The 20,645-nt window shown below is 35.4% G+C and overlaps 1 protein-coding gene across 3 annotated transcripts in view; it reads left to right on the forward strand.

The window, feature by feature from the left end:
* Positions 1–20,645, forward strand: part of Wdr7 (WD repeat domain 7) — a 438,292-nt gene that overhangs the window by 45,346 nt on the left and 372,301 nt on the right. For 2 of the 3 annotated variants that reach the window (XM_004623683.2, XM_004623684.2), the window contains exons 10-12: positions 2,005–2,146; positions 2,367–2,615; positions 3,480–3,700. In XM_004623683.2, the coding sequence (XP_004623740.1) occupies positions 2,005–2,146; positions 2,367–2,615; positions 3,480–3,700 (612 nt within the window). The remainder of the gene's footprint in view (positions 1–2,004; positions 2,147–2,366; positions 2,616–3,479; positions 3,701–20,645) is intronic. The other variant, XM_023715190.1, reaches the window with a different exon arrangement.

Genomic DNA, 20,645 nt, shown 5'->3' on the forward strand with positions numbered 1-20,645 from the left:
TTGTATTTCTTCTTTGGAGTTCTTATACTAGGGAGACTATACAATATTTACACATGTGTGTCTGGTTTATTTCACTTATGAGTTTATGTTCAAGTGACATCCACTTCAATATAAAGGCTTGTAGTTTATCATTCTTAATAGCTGAATAATACTCCATTGTGTAAAAATACCACATCTTTCTCAACCATTCCTCAGGTGATGGGCATCTTGGAAGCCATTGTTTTCTATAAAATAAAAATCCATTGTTTTAAAGAAACTTGCTTACTATCCCTTTAAGATTGAAATGCAACGGTACTAGTGCTGGATTTTCAGTGCTGTATTCTGTTCACAATAAGAAGGAGACTTTGGCTCTGGAATAAAATTTCCTGTGCTGATGTCCTGTGTGTCCTAGCTTTATCATTCTCACATTCCTTTCCATTTTTATGGGATAAGTGGTGAAGAGAAGGGAATTTTTTCCATGAATAGTTTGAATATAGAGAATTTATCTCTCTAGGTACAAATGGGATCCTATATAACATCTGATTTTTACATTCTTAAACTCCTAGTTACTGCTCTCTAACCTATACAATCACTTCCAGTTAAACAAAGAGATAATGACTGGTATAAAAACCCAAACTAAACCAAAACAATAAAACAAACCAAAATAAAATAAAACTTTACTGAAAGAAAATTAACAGTAACATATGTATTGTTTTCCTTTAAAGATAAGCCCCTTAACACAGTTTAAATTAAAATGTATACATTATGTGGTATAAAATACTTATATGTTGAAATGCAGTATATTAATAAAACTGTTATGGCAATTTTTTTCATCAATTTAAATTTTAAGATTCAGCTGGCATGGTGGAGTGTGTCTGTAATACTGGCAGTTTGGGAGGTAGGCAGGAGGCTTGTAATTTTGAGCCCAGCCTGGCTATCTTAGAGACATAATGAGACACTGTCTCAACTCTAAAAGCAAGGGTGTGAAGATGTAAGTCACTGTGAAGGCTCTGGGTTCAATCCCTGGTACCATTAAGAAAGGAAAACAAAATGAAGCAGACAAAGGTTAGTGCCTTTTGTGAGACGGCTGATAGGTAGTAACCGAATTGTTGCCTGTCATTATTAAAGTAAAATCTATTGCTTTTCTGATTAGAATTGTACACTTTAATATTTTAGTATTTGTTAATTGAAACTCTAAAATTTACTTTTAGGAGTTTACCATTATTTAGTGTTGATGAATAAGTGATCTCACTGAAGGCACCAGATCTTAAGCTGAAAAGTAATTTATTTAGAAACTGAAAATATATATAAAGCACTTATATTTCTTCTTACTAGTTCATAGCTAGATTCAGATTGGTTATGTAAATGTGACCAAATAAAATATGCTATTGAACATACACTTTTTAAAAATGGGGTCCTCTAGTTATATAAACTCGGCAGTCTAATTTTGCTGGTATTCTCAGTGGACAAAATGTTAGGACGAGTGAGTGTTTTTTATTTTTTATTTTTCTTTTACTTTGTAAGAAGAGTTGTTTTTCTTTAGTAAAGAGTAGCAAATCCCTGGATTAAGAATTTCTCTTTCTTTGTTTCTGAGACAAGGTCTCAGTGTGCAGGCTGGGCTGACCTTGAACTTGCTATATAGCCCAGGCTGCCCTCAAGCTCTAGTGATCCGCCTGCCTCAGCCTCCTGGGTGCTGGGATTATAGGCTATAGGGATGCTGGGATTATAGGTGTATGCCACCATGCCTGGCGAGACTAATTATTTAAACCAGAGAAAAATTATAAATATTAATTTTAGAGGAAGATTATAAATATGGTTTTTATTTTTTAAGTTTATATGAGGTTTGAATAGCGTGCATATTAATACTACACAATTACATTAAAATAGTGTAGAATCATGTTATTAACACTTTAAAATTGAGGCAAAGTACCTAATATCTTTATTTGACAAAGTATTAATGCATGAGCTATTTTAAAATTATATCTAAAGAGTAAATTTTTTTTTTTTTTTTTTTTTTTTTGGCAGTTGCTAGTTTGTCCTCCTGTGACTCGGTTCTTCTATGGATGCAAAGAATATTTCCATAAACTGTTAATTCAAGGTGACTCTTCTGGAAGATTAAATATTTGGAACATATCGGACATAGCTGATAAACAGGAAGGTGAAGAAGGTAAGTAAATCATGTGTGACAATTATTTTTTTAAATTTAATATCTTAAATGTTAGTCACTGAATAACAAATTTATAATGTTCATTTATAACTTCTAACCATTGTATTTGATGAAAGTGATTTTTTTGGTGTATTACTGATTCAGTCAACATCATTATAATGTTTTAAATTTTTTAACATGCATAAATGTTTTTCTTTTAAACGAAATGAAATCTCCACAGGGCTGAAAATGACAACTTCCATTAGTTTGCAAGAGGCGTTTGATAAGCTGAATCCTTGTCCTGCTGGAATTATAGATCAGCTAAGTGTGATTCCCAATAGTAAGGAACCTCTAAAAGTAACTGCAAGTGTGTATATACCAGCACATGGACGACTCGTTTGTGGCCGTGAAGATGGAAGCATTATTATTGTACCTGCCACACAGACAGCTATAGTTCAGCTGTTGCAAGGGGAACACATGCTCAGAAGAGGTACACCAAAGATCTGCATGTCTAAGTGTTCTGAGAACTCTGGGACCCTGAGATTGAAAATGTTACTGCTGGTTTTTTTTTTTAATTTTTATTTATATTTTGTCTCTTTGAGACAGGGCTTCCTTGTGCAGTTCAGGCTGGCCTTAAACTCATAATGTAGTGATCCTCTTTCCTCAGCCTCCTGAGTGCTGGGATTACAGCCTTGTGCCACCATGCCTGGCCTTACTATTTGTTTTTAACAAGTAAAATCAGGGTAGTTAGTATGCTATGTAGTTGATAGTTGAATGTACAAATAAAATACTAAGTGAATACCTTATAATGACATATGTTAAAGGAATATATAATTTTATTGCTTTATTTCTATGAATTTCTAAGGAACTACATTATCAGTAATACTGATAATCTTTAGGAGTGCTGTCCACTAGAAATTAATGTAATTCACATACATAATTTTCTGATAGCCATGGTCAAAAGTAAAATGATATAATTAATTATAGCACTGTGTTTTATGTAACTCAAATAGCAAAATTAGCATTTTGACTTGTAATTGATGTGGAAAAATTGTAATTGATGTGTAATTGTAAGTGAAATATTTTACATTATTTCTTTTTGAACTAATTCTTTAAAATCTCATGACTGTTTGACATTTATAGCACTTTTAAATCTCGATTATTAGTCCCTTTTGAGGGCTCCATTCCATGCAGCTAGTGGCTACTCTTGAACACAGCAGTTTTAGAAGATAAAATTGGAAAGTTTTCCTGTGATAAAATGTATAGCTCTTCAGATATTTCATGTGTATATTTTCTTGTTGAAACTTTTTAAGACTGTACTTCTCTTGTTTTAAATCCAAAACCTCGTTTGCAGGTTGGCCTCCTCACAGAACACTTCGTGGTCATCGGAACAAAGTCACATGTTTGCTATATCCTCATCAGGTCTCAGCTCGCTATGACCAGAGATACCTGATATCTGGAGGCGTGGACTTTTCGGTCATAATTTGGGACATATTTTCTGGAGAAATGAAACATATCTTCTGTGTTCATGGTGGTGAGATTACTCAACTTCTAGTTCCACCTGAAAACTGTAGTGTAAGTTCATTTTTTTAAATGCATTTGGTATAGGGTTTCACTATGCAACTCAGACTTGTAGTGATACTCCTGTTTTCAGCCTTCCCATGCTAGGGTTACGTGTGTGCACCACCATGCCCTGTCTCGGTGGCTAGCTCAGGGCACCTGGAGTTGGGGCCGGTGAGCGTGTGGTGCCAGGGATCAAGCCTGGTCCCAGCGCTTGCCTAAGCAGGCGCTTAGTCTGCTGAGCTAGCAGGCTGGTCCTTGGAAGTTGATTTATATAAAAGATTATTTCAGTATAGTAGAACTATATTATGTTGCTGTCAGGCATATAAGTGGAATATAAAGTAATTTAAACTGTAGCTGGGTGTGATACCATACCACGCTTGTAATCCCAGCACTTGGGAGGCTGAGCCAGGAGGGTCAATGTGAGTTTGAGTCAGCCTCAACTGTATAGTGAGACCCTGTCTCAAAAAGAAAGATTATACATAATTTTAATTGTAAAAAAATATTTATTATATAAATAAAGAATTAATTAAATTCTTTCAATTTTGATCCTAAAATAATAGTAGCATAATATTTGTTTGTTTGTTTGAACTCAGGACTTTGTACTTGCCAGGGAGGCACTTATGCCTCTGAGCCATCTCCCTGGCCTATTAGCATAATATTTAGATAATGTTGTTATCATTTCTGTTGAGAACATAGAAATGCAAAGTGGTTAACATGGTTTTTTCCCCCTGGTATTTGTTTCTATATGGCGTAGTATGTCCCTGAAAAGTAGAAGTTTAACTTTATGTTTATTGAATAAAATTCTGTGTTTTTTAAAAATAATTTAAATATTCCCAAAGAAATTCTATAATCTTACTTTTTTTTTTTTTTGTCTGAGCAGAAAATGAACATAGCTTTGGTAGAGGCAAAATGGTTGTCAATATTTAGCAGAAATGTTTATTTAAATAAACAATTATTTGACAAGGAAAAGACAAAAGATATTCTAAAACCGAAATGGTACTTGTGTCTTGAAATTCTGTAAACTATAATTTAGAATGTATAAAATGATTTCTTTTTTCATATTTTGTAGTCATACTTTGTGTCCTAAAATGCAAAAAATTGTTAAGAAAAAAACCCCCACATATAATAGTTTGTTGATTTCCAGTTCAAATAGTGAAGAAAAAATAAGGTCTTGTTGACTGGACAGTACATTTGATGCTACAGGTGGAAATGAACTCTGAAGAGAGGCAGTTCCCCTTTCCAGTGCCACAAACACCTTGAGAGACAGTTATGATGTACTTTTCCCCCTACTGTCCAGATGTTTCTTCTGAGTCTTTCTTCTTCATTTTTTAGCTATTTATAGCATGTTAAAAACCTAAAATGTTTTCATATTCCTTTTATTAGTTGGCAGTAATTTAGTGAAAGACTCAAGGATTCAGTATATTTTATTTTTAATGAACCATTGATTTCTCCATTCTTTTTATTAGTGTAGTTTTAGGTATTTAAAAATTTGACAAGTCAATAGATGATGAGTATTCATATATATATATATATATATATATATATATATCCCAAATTAAATAGCTTTTCCTTTTATGTTAATGGTTTATTTAGTTTAATTAAATTAATTAATTAATTAATTTGCAAAACTGGGGATCGAACTCTAGAGTTTGCACTTGCCAGGCAGGTGCTTATGCCATTGAGCTATGACCCAGGAAGAGTTTTTTTAATTAAATATTTGAGTGTTAATTTTAGACACACATAATGATAACATTCATCATAAGGAGTTTGTACCTGTACATGATATATCTTAATTCTTTTTATTCCCGCATTCCCCTCCCTTCCAGTCAAGCCCTCCTTCCTTCCATGTTTGCAAAAGCTGTGTTTCCATTTTGTCCTTCTCTTCTTTTCCTTGTTCTTTCCTTCCTATCTCCATTCTTTCTCCCTTGTTCCCCTTTTCATTTGAATATTTTCTTCCTATTACTCAATACCTGCTATCCAGTTTGGTCCTTATTTTTACTTTCAGTTTGGACAGCAGAAAAATGCCTTTAAACATGCATGTTGGATTCATTTCACCTAAGAGTGTGGTCTCAAGGTGCATCCCTGTAGCTAGGAATGCCTCAAGCTTATCCTTTCTGGCACAGCGGTAATCCATTGTATCAGAGCAGTTATCATTGTATACAGAGCAGTAATCCATTGTATTTTTTAAAAACAACACATTTTCTCTATCTGTTCATCACGTGATGAACATTTGGGCTGTTTCCAAGATTCAGCTATTATAAACTGTGCCGCTATAAACATGGATGTGTATATATTGCTGCAGTACGATGCTTTTAATTCTTTTGGAAGAATGGGTCAAATGGCAACTTTAGTTTCAGCTTATGGAAGGAGGGCCACATTGATTTCCACAGTGATTCTTTCAAAGTTCACGCTACCACCATCAGTGGAGAAGGGTTCCACCTCCTCACAGCCTCACAAGCATTTGTTAATTTATTTATTGATGTTTATTAACCATTCTTTCTGAGTGAGATGGAATCTCAGTATTGTTTTAACTTGCATCTCTTGAATGGCCAGTGATGTTGAACATTTTTTCATGTGTGTATTTGCTATTTTTACTTCTTTATTTGAGAAATATTTATCCATCTCAGATACCCATTTTTGGATTAGGTCTTTAAATTTGAGGGAGTTCTGATTTTTTTGTATTCTCTTTATATTCAAGACATTAGTTCTTTGTCTAAGGAACATCTAGTAAAAATTTTTTTTCTACACCATGGGTCTCTTTACTCTGTCTTGCTGTGCAGAAGCTTTTCAATAGGATGAGATCCTGGTTATTGATTCTTTGTGATATTTCCTGTGTGTTCAAGGTTTAATTCATGAAGACTGCCTCCCATACCAGTTTCTTCAAGAGTTCTACCTGTTCTGTCTTCCATAGATTGTGTCTGCTTTAATTTTAGATCTTCAGTCCATTTTGATTTTACTTTAGTTTATGGTTAAAGATACGGGTCTATTTTTAGTGTTTGGCATGTGGAAAGCCAGTTTTTCCAGCATATTTCTTTATTTATTTACCTATATATTTATTTTTTATAAAATAAAAATTATTGTTGAGATAATCAAATGGTTTTTGTCCTTGGCTGCCTTAGTATGGTGTATTTATTTTTTTGATTTAGGACAGGTTGTACTGGGTGTACAGGGTCTCACTGTTTAGATTGGACTCATAGTGATCCTCCTGTTTACAGCCTCCCAAGTGCTGGAATTATAAGTGCATGCCACTACACCCAGTCTCAATCTCAGTCTTAGCACGCCCTGGGGGGCGGGGCAGGCAAGGCAGGCCTAGGGATGGAACTCCCAGCCCCTATGTCTGCCTAAGCAGGCACTTTAATCCACTGAGTTCTTTGGCTGGCCCTCTCATTTAGTTTTGGAGACAAGGTCTTGCTATGTATTTTAGACTGACCTTACACCCATTGTGTAGTATCGACTGACCTCAAATTCATGGTAATTTTCCTGCCTCAGTCTTATGAGTGCTGAGAGTACTTGCATACAACACCATGCCTACCTCAAGCACCATTTATTCAAGAGACTATCTTTCAGTGAAGGTATTTGGTTCTTTTGTCAAAGTTAAGATGTCTGAGTGTATTTGGAGTTGTTTCTGTATCTTCTAATCTGCTCCATTGATTCTCAGGTCTTTTGGTCTTTTTTTTTGGCCAGTTCAATGCTGTTTGTTTGTTTTGTTTTTGACTAGCACCATGCTGTTTTTATCACAGTAGTTCTGTAGTATAATTTTAAGTTAGGGATTGTGATGCCCCTGCCTTGCCTTTGTTGCCCACCATAATTGCTTTTGCTATTCTAGGTTTCTTTTGGTTCCAAATGAATTTTAGGATTATTTTCTCTAGACAGGTACTTATTCTACTCAGTTATCTCCCCAGCCCAGGATTGTTTTCTCTAACTCTGAGATATACTGTTAGTAGTTTGATCAGAATTGTTTTTAATCTGTGTAACAGTTTTGTATATGTGCTGCTAAAATGAGCATATATATAACAATTTTGGAAGAGTGGCATTTTCACTATATTGGCTCTTCCTCCCCAGGAATAAGGGATATCTTTCCATTTTCAATATCCTACTAGATCTCCTTTTTAAAAGAGTGTTGCAGTTTTCAGTGTAAATTTCTGTTAACTTTTTTTGTTGGATTGTTTCCTAGGTATTTCAGTTTTGGGGATACTTTTGTGCAAGGTGTTTTTTCCATTAATTTCTCTCTCAGTGAGTTTATTGCTTTTGTGTAGAAATGCTAATTTTTTTAAAGGCTAATGAATTTTTAAAAAATTCTAATCAATTTTAATTCTGATTTCAAAGTTGAATTTCTATCTCCCTATGATATTGAATTTGGTTATTAAGTCTAGAGATCTTTTGATGGAGTTTTTGGGGTCTTCTATGTAGAGTTATCATGCCATTTGCAAAAAATAATGATTTAAGTTCTTCCTTTCATATCCCTATTCCTTATTTCTTTCTCTTGTATAATTACTCTGACTAATGTTTCCAGAACTATATTTTGGAATATAGGAATGGTGATAATGGGTATCCTTGTCTTGTTCCTTTAGAGTCAGTTGTTTCTTTGTCATAGATGGCTTTTATCATATTGAGATAAAGATCATCTATTTTGGGCTGGAGAGAGAGCTCAGGTGATATAAGCACCTGCCTGGCAAGCACAAAGACCTGGGTTTGATTCCCAGTACCTCATGCTGTGCCACCCTGGAAACCTGTGTGCTCCATGCCAGTCACTGAAACCAGGCATGGTGGGACACGCCTGTAATCCCAGAGCTTGAGAGGCTGTCACAGGAGAATCACTATGAATCTGAACTGTGTAGTCAGACCCTTTACCAAATAAATAAATAAATAAATAAATAAATAAATAATTTTTTAAAAGGCTATGTATTGTAATGTTCTGTAGATTTTCTTTTTAAAAAAATTCATGAATTTGTGTTGGACTTTGTCAAATGCTCTGTACTTATTGAAATAATCAAGTGGTTTTTGTCCTTGGCTGTCTTAGTATGGTGTATTACATTTATTGATTTGCTTATTTTGAATGATCTCTGTATTCCTGGGATGAATTCTGCTTGGTCATGTTATATAATCTTCTTGATGTTTTGTTGCATTCTGCTTGCCAGTATCTTACTAAGAATTTTTACATTTGTGTTCCTTAGGGAGATTGGCCTGTAGTTTTCTTACTTGGGTGGACCTTTTGCCAGTTTTGGTAGCAGGGTAGTGCTTGCTTCCAGGCGTGAATTTAGGGGTATTGCTTTCCTTTCAGTTCCATTAAAGAGTTTGAGAAATAGAAGCAGTAGGTGTTTTACAAATTTCTTGTAGAAGTGAGCAGAGAATCTGTTAGGACCTGGTCTTTTCTTTGTTGGTAGGTTTTTAATTACATCTTCAATTTCATTGAATGATACTGGTCTGGTCTGGTCTTTTCTTTTTAAAATGTATTTGGTATAGGGTCTCACTCCACAGCTCTGAATGTAGTGATCTTCCTGCTTTTAGCCTTGGGAAGGCTGGGATTGCAGACCTGCACCATCACACCTGGACTGAGTGGGGCTCAGTTCACCAGTGGTGGAGCTAACGTGGCATGTGGTGCCAGGGATTGAACCCTGGTCCCTGCATTTGTCTAAGCAGGGACTTAATCAGGTGAGCCATCTCGCTGGCTCTCTAATTCCGGTTTATTTAGCATTTTTATATTTTTTTAAAAACTAAAATAATAAAGATTTTTATTATTCACTGTAAGGTGCATTCAGTAGCCTCCAGATATGCCACAACACAATTCATCGACAGTTAATCATATCCAACAATCTATGAATTAGGGCAGAACTCCCCTCAGCTTACAGTAGAGTACTACTTAGCTCTTGAAGGCAGGGGCTTGGCGAGTTACACCTTATTTTTGATCACTAATGTGATGAAGAGCATCAGAAGTATGTGAAAATGATAAATGATTCTAAGATTGCGAAGTGTATTGTTTGGAAACATTAATAAAAACATCAAATGATAGGAGTATATTTTCTAGTAAATTGTTTATGGGAAAATTCTTAAGAACAAGCAGTTTGTTTCTTGCTACACAAGGGGGGCAATATTTTTTTTTTAAATCTAAAATTATTTCTTTATAGTCTTTCATATTTTGCTAATATGGGGGCCTACCACAACAACAAAACAGTAGTGCATAAAGCAGTGACTATTCTAGAATGATGCTGGTATTTTAAATGGCTAGATAACTTGGGGAGGTAGAAAAAATGCAAGAAAGGTCAATAATCAAAATTTTAAGGTTAGAGCAAGATCAATGATTAAATAGTTAACATTTTTATAGAACTATTATTGATTACTAGTGTTTTTGTTTTGCAAATGAGCACATACTGCTAAGAAGGGAGGAAAGGACAATAACATGCATAATATTAACTATGAACTTTAAAAATTATGAACCATGAAGAAATTTAGCTCAAGTAGTGGTACTAATGGTCTGTGTCTGATTCATAACCACATAGTTCATTGATCACAAATGCATGGTATTAAATCACAAAAGGATTCAGGATACATTATTTTGGATTTTTATGTCTTCTTGATTCAGCTTTGGTAATTAATGTGTATCTAGGAATTCATTTTTTTCTGTGCTTTTGATCTTACTAGAAAACAAGTTCTCAAAATAGCTATTGATTATCTTCTGGATTTCTGTATGATCTGTTGTGGTTTTATCCTTTTATTCCTCACTGCATAGATTTGAGTCTTGTCTTTCCTTCTTTTGATAAAGTTGACTGCCAATTTTCTTTAATCTTTCAAAGAATCAGCTCTTCAATTTATTACTTCTTTGTATTGTTTTCTTAGTCTCAATTGTGTTAATTTCTGCTCTGATCTTTATGGTTTCCTCCCTTGTGGAAGCTTTGGACTTGACTTGTTCTTTTTCTAGGAGGTTGAGTCTCAGCATTATGTAATTTATTTGTGCTCACTCTGTTTCTGATATAGGAATTCACTGCTATAAATTTCACTTGTACAACAGCTTTCATTGTCTCTCATAAGTTCTGATATGTTGTATTGGCATTATCATTTAATTATAGCAATTGTCTAATTTTTTCTTTCTTTTATGAATTTAGGACAGGGTCTACAGGGTGTATAAGATCTCACTACATAGAACGGATTCATAATGATTCTCCTGTTTTCAGCCTCCCAAGCACTGGGATTACAGGCACACGCCACCACGCCCAGTCTCAATCTCAGTCTCAGCATGCCTGAGGGCAGGGCTGGGACAGCATTGAACCCTGGCCACTGTGCTCTGCTGAAGCAGGTGCTTTATGCTGCTGAGCTATCTGGCCAGCCATTAATTTATTCTTTAATTTGATCTGTGACCTATTGCTTGTTCAAGAAGGTGTTAATTTCCCCATGTGTTTTTGAATTTCTGGATGTTTCTTTTGCAGTTGATTTCCAATTTCATTGCAGTATGGTCTGATAATATGAATGGGATGATTTAAGTTCCTTTGCGTTTACTTAAGCATGTGCCATGAACTAGCATGTGGCCTTTTTTGGTGACTGTCCCATGTGCTGTTGAGAAGAATCTGTATTCCAATGTTGTGAGACTGATGCTCTGTAGATATCTACTAAGACGGTTTGTTCAAAAGTTTAGTTCTGATATTTCTTTGTTGATTTTTTTATGTAGTTATATTTTTGACAGTGGGGTATTGAGTCCTCATTACTGTTGTTTTAGCACTTATTTGATTGTTCTTGTCCAGTAATATTTGTTTTATATATAGTTGGGTGCACTGGTATTAGTGTATATGTATTTATGCTTGTTATGTCTTCCTCTTGGACTGGTCCCTTTACAAGGACATAGTGACCTTCTGTCTTGTCTGCAAATAGAATAGCTACCCCTGCCATTTTCTAGATTTCTGTTGCATGAAATGTTGTTTTCCATCCTTGGACTTTCAGTCTATGAATCTTTATATTAATTTTTTTTTTTGAGACTGGGTCTCGCTGTGCAGTACAGCTTGGCCTCAAACTCACTATGTAACTCAGGCGGACCTCAGACTTAGTGATCCTTCTGACTCAGCCTCCCATGTGCTGGGATTGCAAGCATGTGCTAAATGTTTCTTGTATGCAGCCATGTTATTGGACCCTGCTTCTTGATCCATTCTACCAGCCTGTTCCTTTTAATTGGTGAATTGAGGCCATTTATATTGATGGTTATAACTGATTTGTATTGACTTATCCTTGTTTTGTTACTTTCTTGATGTTGGTTCCCTTCTACCCCTCTGTTCAGTTACTTACCCTGCATGATTAATTCATGGTTCATGGGGTCAGAGTCCTTCTTTTTAAAACATACTAAAAATTTATCTACTTTCTTAAATTTTTGCACTTTGATTATCAGTGCTTAAAATACTTTAAAATTGTTAATATTGCAATGGTATAAAATGCAAAGGGTAGTAGTGGTTAGTTGTGAAAAGCAAGTCTCTCTCTTTTTTTTTGTATTTTGTAGACCCAAGGAAGGGTCAACAGGGAGTTCAGGGTCTCATTGCTAGATTGGACTCAGTGATCCACCTGTTTACAACTTCCCAAGAGGTGGGATTACGGCACGTGATACCACACCCAGTCTCAATTGCTGTCTCAGCGTACCCCAGGGATGGGACCAGCATAGCAGGCCTGAGGATCAAACCCCTGACCCCTGCGCCTGCTTGCAGGCCCCTTGCTCCGCTGAGGTATTTGGCTGGCCCTAAATTTCCCTCTTTTCTTTAGCTCTGTGATTCCCTTAACCTGATTGCATTATTTTTCTGACATCTAAGAAATCTGAGCAACACCAAGTGGTTATCGATAGAATGCTTTTTAAATTTGAGGAGGTGCCCGAGGTAAATTTGGGTGAATTATTAAAATCTGAGTTCTAGGAGTGGGAGGCCACAAAAGTACACAGTTGCTTGGGAAGTCTGAAGAGATGGATGGGGACAGTGACAGTGCCTCTATGCTGCAACATGAAATGCTCTCTGTCTTTAGAATCACATGGGAATGTGACAGTGACCTGCCACCTTTTTCCCCCATCCCATACTGGATTTGTTTTACTTTCTGTATTACTCATTGTTCTCCATTTACTATAAAGTCTGGTGGAATCTATACTCTCTTAAGACCATATTGGTTACTTAATCTAGAAGTTTGAAAAAATAGTAAGAGAGGAAAATAATTTTAAAATATCAGGGGTATGTTAAAAAATCTTTTTTTCTTAATAACCAAAATAGAAGGCTTGACAGGAATGAAAAGTCAGAAGTGCAAAAATAACAAGTAACCCTGTAGAATATTTGCTGCTTAAAGAATGCTAGTGATATCTTTGCAGAAATCCATCTACATTTTCTCAGTTCATTTTCAATTTGCAGTGAATGACAGATTGAGAAGTATAGCTTATGATGTGGAGCATTTATATATGTAATACAGTAAGAAACTTTATTTACATGAAATAAAACTGGCCAGATGTAATGGTGCACACCTGTATGCCCAGCACTTGGCCAACTGAGGCAGGAGGATGGCCTTGAGTTTGAGGTCTACATAGTTGATACATGTAGAGCTAGTGCAAGTATTAAAATTGAATCAGAAAGATAAGTATCAATTTAGATCCTGGATTGCTTTGGGGAGCGAGAGGAGTGAATGAGTATGAAAGAGGGAAAAAACCATGTTACTTCTTCAAATGTTGTTTTATTTATTTTCAGTAAGTATGTAATATTTCTCTTATATTGGTGGCTCAATTATCAGAGCTATTTTTTGCTGTTAGAACTATTTAGAACAGAATGTTTGGAAAGTATTTCTAAATAAATTAGTGCCAATGTTGCATTCCTGCACGTGAGCATATAATTATTTAATATATTAGCTAAAACTGATTACTTGTGATTATTTCATCTTACTAAACATGTGTCACATAATCTCCAAAACCATCCAGGAGGGGGCAGTGTGAATTTATGGAAACAGCATGTCTGGCATCTACCCTAAACGTTAGTGTTTGAACTTTCAGTGGACAGTATTAGAATCCTAGCGCGAAGAGACAGTTAGGAGAATATGAGTGGCATCTGTGACTAAACATGTGCTAGTGTGGCATCTGCTCACAGCTAGTAATAGAAATGAACAAATCAGGTTTTCCATTTAACAACTATATTTTTAATTCTGACACCGTACTGAAAGCTTCTTCCGGAATTAGCTCTTATCTTACGTGTTTGAACTGGAATTTTTATTAACTTAATTTGTGTATCACAATTAAGTAACATACTTTATATTGAAATTCTCCGAAGCCAAGCAGAATACAACTTGTTAATACAAATTAAAGGTACTGTCATTTTTTAAGAATATACTATTCCTGTTAACATTTTTTTTCTCTTAACACAGATTCTGAAGCTATTTTCCTGTGTTTTATGCATTCAGAATCTCGTGAAATTAATTTTATTTTAAAAAATGAAATACCCAAATAGCTCAGCAGATTAAAGTGCCTGCAAGCAGGCACAGGGGACTGGGGTTCGATCCCCAGGCCTGCCATACTGGCCCTGCCCCCAAGGTGTGCTGAGCCAGCAGTTGAGACTGGGCGTGGTGGTGCTCCTCTATAATCCCAGCTCTTCGGAGGCTGTAAACAGGCGGATCATCACTAGGAGTCTGATCTAGTAGTGAGGCGCTGAACACCCTGTAGTCCCTTCCCTAAAATACAAAAAAAAAAGAAAGAAAGAAAGGTAATAAAAGTACAGTTTTTGCTCCTGCACCCCCACCCCCTGTACCGAGGATTGAACTTTGGATCTTGTGCTTGCCAGGCAGGAAAAGTACAGAATTTTAAGAAGTTAGTTTGGTCATCTTTATTGGTTCTAGTGATATTCTGTACTTTCATCTTAAAAATTTTAAAAAATTTTATTCTCGTATCAACAGTGGAAATAAGAATTAGAATAACTTAGTAGTTTTGCATTTCAAGAATGATTTTTTTTAGGGGGTAAATTCTTACATTTGGAATTGATATAAAATAGCATACTAGTTTTTTAATTTATATTTTGTTATTTAAAAAAATATTTTATTTATTTATTTGGTATAGAGTCTCATTACACATCTCAGGGGCCAGCATGGCCAGCATGGCATGTGGTACCAGTGATCAAATCTGGGTCTTTGTGCTTGCCAGGCAGGCACTTAGACTACTGAGGTATCTCAGCCCCTAGTGTACTAGTTTTTAAAGGCATTTCAAAGGTGTCACCAAATTGCCCTTCAAAAGCTTAGCAGTAGATTTGTTTAGGCACCATTATATTTGCCTAATTCTGCATTATTCTGTTTATAATCTTCTCAGCTTTGGTCATTTTCTAAGTGTGTAAGTAATTGTATGTAGAGTACATGTAAATATATGCCCTATTCTTATTTACAAAACACATAGAAGATACCAGTGCTATGTTGGCTGTGTAACCTAATCAGTTTCTATGCTTTATAATTGTATGTTATTAAATTTTTACATTTTCAAGTAATAATGTATTAAAAATAAAATTTTTTTCTGCTGTGTGTATTATGTGTATATTCAGTTTTATTGTAGGCCCTGTTTTTTATGTTATATAAGATATCGAAGAAATTAGTACTAAAGGAACTGGCAGTGAGAGTCCCTTTTTCAGCATTGAGAAAAACAGTTCCTTATCCTAACTGTGCCAATATTGTGCCAGATATTTAAGAAATCTGAAATTCTTCTGTTTTTGAAGAGCTCCTTCAGATGTTAGGACATGTGGTTGATAGTAAAGAAAGTTGGATTGAGCATGAAATTTATTTTTAGTAATCATCATATGTGATTTGTGCTAGGCATTGTAGTGAGGTTATTGGTTAAACTGATGTTTTATATTAGGCTGAAGAGAAAGTAAAGCATAAAGCAGAGGCTAATTTTTGTTGAGAATTCATCATAAGACAATTTCAACAGGAGTTACAATTTTTTAAAAAAATGGAAAAATGATAGGAGAAAATGAATTACATTTTAAGGTTGTTATTTGGTTAGGTGCAACACATTTTCTATTAGACTGATTCAGACATGGTCTGTGATAGAATTTAGTCTAACAAGGAGCCCACACTAACAAGCAGGAAGTTATAATGCAACATGATAAATATGACAAAAGGCTTTTTCCAAGGCTGTCTGGGTGCATACAGATCAGCTTTGGGTATCTTTTGAAGACTTTCAAGGAAAACAGTACCTATTATATTTATATTGCATTTTTAGGTGCTTATAAAATCTTCCATGGTATACAAGCTGCCTCTATCTATAGGCCACTTACTGTTTTACACTGTAGCAAAGGCTTGGAAGTATTTGATGAATTCTCCTGGCTTGAACCTGATGGATCTATCTGTAATAGATAACAGCCTGCATTTAAGCAAAAGCTGCAGGGAATTTGACATGTACACTACTTTCAAAATAATGACCAACACATCAGAGCAGTAGTTTTGTATATTCTGCAAAGTAGTTGTAAGTACGAGAATATGTAGTAAGCATGTTTGGAGAAAAAAAGTTAAGTAATAAAATATGAAATTATACTGAAAGCTAAAATATTTATATTCATCTACAGAAAGATTTGCTAAGCTAATAAAATGAAATGGAAATAGAATGATAGAAAGTTCAGAGGTCAATTGTGTACTAAAACCAGCACACACATAGTTGATGTTTATGACTATGCTTGTTTTGGAGTTACCAGCAATGATTTTCATTAGCCACTAGGAAAGACTTCCAAAAGAAGTCGGAGAAATATTCTACACACATCAGTGAGATGCACAGAGAGGAGGACTTAAAAATAGACCCTAATTTGTGTCTGCATCATGTGGTAACTTTCTCAGGTACTTAGTGCCCTTAGTCCCTAGCATCACTTTCTGTAAAATGTTGATTTCATGTTTAGAAATAATGCTTGAGGGGCCAGGAATATGGCTCAGTGGCGTAAGTGCTTTCCTGGAGCATAAGGTCCTGAGTTCAAGCCCTGGTACCAAAATATAAATAAATAAACAAGCAAACTAAAAAAGAGAGAGAGAGGTGAGGAGGCTAGGGAGATAGCTTGGAAGTCTTAAATGCTTGCCTGGTAAGTGCAAGGACTGAACTCAATCCCTGGCACTGTCTGCTGTGCTACCCCCGCCTCCCGCACACTGTGCCAGCCACCAAGACCAGGTGTGGTGTCACACGCCTGTAATCCCAGTACTGGGGAGGCTGAGATAGGAAAATCACTATGAGTCTGAGCTGTGTAGTGAGACCTACCAAATAAATGAATAAATGAATGAATGAATGAATGAATAAAAAAAGGCCTTGCCTATAAGAGAAGCTCATTAAATTATGATTATTGTTGTCATTTCTATTTTCAGTTAACTATCCCCTCATTTAGATGATAAAAGCCTAAATCTGGATAATATATTTATTCATTTCTAGTATTAGAATGACTCGATTGTAGACATATAATACTTTGTTCCTGCGCAAGAACTACTTTCCATTTCCTTGTGACCCCACCATGGCCAGGTGGTTTTAGAGTTTCACAGTTAAAACTCTACCTGTCTGGCTTTGAATCTTTTTATTCTAGGGGTTTATGTTAATATATAAATATATTTTTATAAATAAGTTATATATATATATATATATATATATATATATATATATATATATTTTTTATATCTTCTTGAGAAGGGTGTCACTATGCAGTTCAGGCTGGTCTTAAACTCATTTTGTAGCTTAGGCTGGCCCCAAGTATTACTTCTTTTAGGCCATAAATTATGGAATAGGCATAGCTTTCTTGCTTAACTATAGACCTGAAGGTTAGGTTTTAATTTTTTTGATATACACTTAAAAAGCGAACCAGCATTCCTTCTAAACAGCGACTTTTAGAATATGTTCTGTTGATGTGCCCTACCAAGAGGCCCACAGTTCCTTTCAGTGTCTCCCCTCATGGCAGTCGGGACAGGGTACATCCACCCATTTGTTTCCAGGACAGAAAGACAAAGTTTCCTGCAGTTCTGTCAGAGGTGCATAAATTCAGGCCTGTGTTTTAAAGAATGCTGGTAAGATCAAGGAAATAGGTTGAAGGGAGGCAAGCAGATTAAACCTCAGTACGTCAGACGGGTCCTCCAGTCAGTTTCTAGATTGAGTCAGAAGGCAGAGGGGGCCACCAACAGATGCCACCTGGAGGAGCTCTGAGAGCTGAGGTTCTTTGTTCCTGAAGGGTGCGGTGCTGCCCTGCAGCGCAGGGTTGTGGGGCCAGGGGTAAATGCCACAGTAGCACGCATGCCGAGTGCACTTTTGAGTTGATGGTGAAAATCTTTTGTAGTGTGTTTTGTCGTCAGTGTGGTGGCACATACATATACCACTCAGGAGGTTGAGGCAGGAGGATCACTGAGAGTTTGGGGCCAGCCTGACCTACACAGTGAGACCCTGTCTCAAAAAACAAAAACCCCAAATTTTCTATCTCTATATCTCTATCTCTGTCTCTATCAATGTCTATATCTGTATCTGTGTCTTCCGTAGTACTTTGCAGAATTGACAATTTTGATCTCTAAAACACATAAATGCAATGATTGAAGTTAAAGACAGAATTTTAATGTTTTAAATGCATGAAGTGAGTACAGAAGTAATAAATTCAATAGAAAATCTGAAGAAATATTTAAGCAGCAGTGAAAGGTGTTTGTTGACTTGTTTAATACTTTTATTGCCTCATAGTTACATTAATGTAGTTTTAAGGTGATATGAGTGATATTGATGATTTTACAGATGGATCTATTCAAATTAAAGCACAGTATTAAAATGAGAAGAAAATAATGTAAAGGGAAAACTAATGCAGATAGGTACTTTTGTTTTATTGTTTTGGTTTTGAACAGGATCTTGCTATGTGGATCAGGCTGGCCTTGAACGCATGATGATTCTTCTGCCTCAGCCTCTCAGTGCTGGGATTATAGGTGTCTGCCACTATGCCCAGGATAGGTAGATAGTTAAACATTGGCAACACTCAAAAGCCCCATCAGAACACAAATACAATTGTTATTTTTATTATTGTTTTTTTTCTGGTGCTAGTGGCTAGCGACTGTAGGCCTCATACATCCTGGGAAACTTCTCTACCACTGAGTTGTATTTCCAGTCTGAAATACAAAGAATCTATGATATATAATTGCCTTATGGTAAAAATGGTAAAGGTCATATTAACTAGTATCATCTTTGTGTTTATGATATATTAGTCACTGTGTTAACTTGTCTTTGTACATTATTTCATGTAATTCATACAGTAATCCCAAAATGCCATGGTATTGGTAGTTATAACATTATAAAGAGAAATAGGGATCAGAGACTTGACATAACTCATTCACATCACATAGACAGCAACTGTGACAAGTAACAGATCTCAAGTAGTCTGATCTGTGTCCTACCTGGGCTCCACCGTGTACCACCTCCCATATTTAGCAGTCTAAAAATTGTATTTCTTTTTTCCCTCTTTCCCCTTTGTCCCCTTTTTCCTTCTATTCTTCCCTTCCTTGCTTCCTTTCCTCATTCCTTACTTTTGATAAGGACTTTTTTTTATAGTCTAGGCTGGCTTTGAACTCATTATGCAGCTGGTTAGAATTTATGATCTTCCTGCTTCAGCTTCCTGACTGCATGGATTTTTGGCATGAATCATTTTTCATTATTGACTTACATAAGTAAATCTGATTTTGCTATATGTTTAACTACTCAGTAAATTAAAAATTAGATTGCTTTTACTTCATAGGATGAAATACTGTCCTTTTTGAATTTGTAAATTTCAAATTTCTATTAGAGAACTGTGCTGTGCGTTGTTCAGTTCTCTTATAATTTGTCTTTTACTTTTGCTTTGTTTTTCAAAATGGGGAGTCTTTTAATTTTAGTTAACTTTTATCTCCTTTTACCTGTAACATATTTCTTGCTTTTTAAATATATCATTTTAACTCTAATTTTATTAATGTATCCTCGTTAAAATATGGTAATTGAAAATAGAGGTAACTAAAAAGGTCAGAGTTTACTTCCTGCCATAGTACTATAAGAGAACCACTGAATATTTTTGATATATTTTTCTTTAGCTTTTTTTTTTTTTTTAGTGGGTTCAATTCCCATCCAAACTGGGAATTGAACTCAGGACTTTGTTCTTTCCAGGTAGGTGCTGTGCCACTGAGCTATATCTCTAGCCCTTTCCTTTAGTTTTTAAAAGTCTATTTATTGTATACTTGTGCTTATACATACTGTAGATGTAGTTACCTCTGCGTACTGCATCTTAATTTCAAAATATAGCAAATATTTTTCCAAGTTATATTTATTTGCTGATGAGCATATTATATTTACTTACCACTTCTTCTGGTGGTAAGTAATTATATATTGAATTATTTGAATATATAATTATTTCTGCTGTCTGCTGTTTTAATTAATAAGAATATTTGTACATTGTTTTTCTTGGGATTTGGGATTATTTCTTTTGAATAGATTCCTTGAATTTTTTTATGTTAAACCTCAGAATTTGTGTGTGATTATTAACGTTTTTAAGATTGCCAAATTGTTTTCTATCGCAATATGTATTTCGTTGTTCCTTGGTGTTCGAGATATTAATAGGTCCATGTTTAAGTTTCCACATTGGTATAGTGGAAATAAGAATAATACCTGCCTCAGAAGGTTGTTGTGAGACTTTCCGTAATTATTGCCGAGTGTGTAGAACATTAACTGCTAAAAAGCAGGAACCCACTAACTGTATGCTGTTTGAATAAGTTCATAGGTGAAAATGGTATTTTAGCTGTTGAATTTGCTTTTCTTTGACTCTTGGAGATAATGAAATTTTTTGTGAGTCAGGCTCAGGAAGCTGAGGCAGGGGTCATTGTGAATTCAAGGTCAACCTGGGCTACATAGTGAATTCAAGGTCAGCCTGAACTGTGTATAGCAAGACTGTCTCCAGAAAAAGAAAAAGTTTGCCCTTGGGTGGGCAGTATTAGTGCTTGAGTGAGCTCTTACAGTTCAGATTCCTTTTTTGTT

This window comes from Octodon degus, unplaced genomic scaffold, assembly GCF_000260255.1.
Source record: "Octodon degus isolate 3935 unplaced genomic scaffold, OctDeg1.0 scaffold00003, whole genome shotgun sequence".
Classification (NCBI taxonomy): Eukaryota; Metazoa; Chordata; class Mammalia; order Rodentia; family Octodontidae; genus Octodon; species Octodon degus.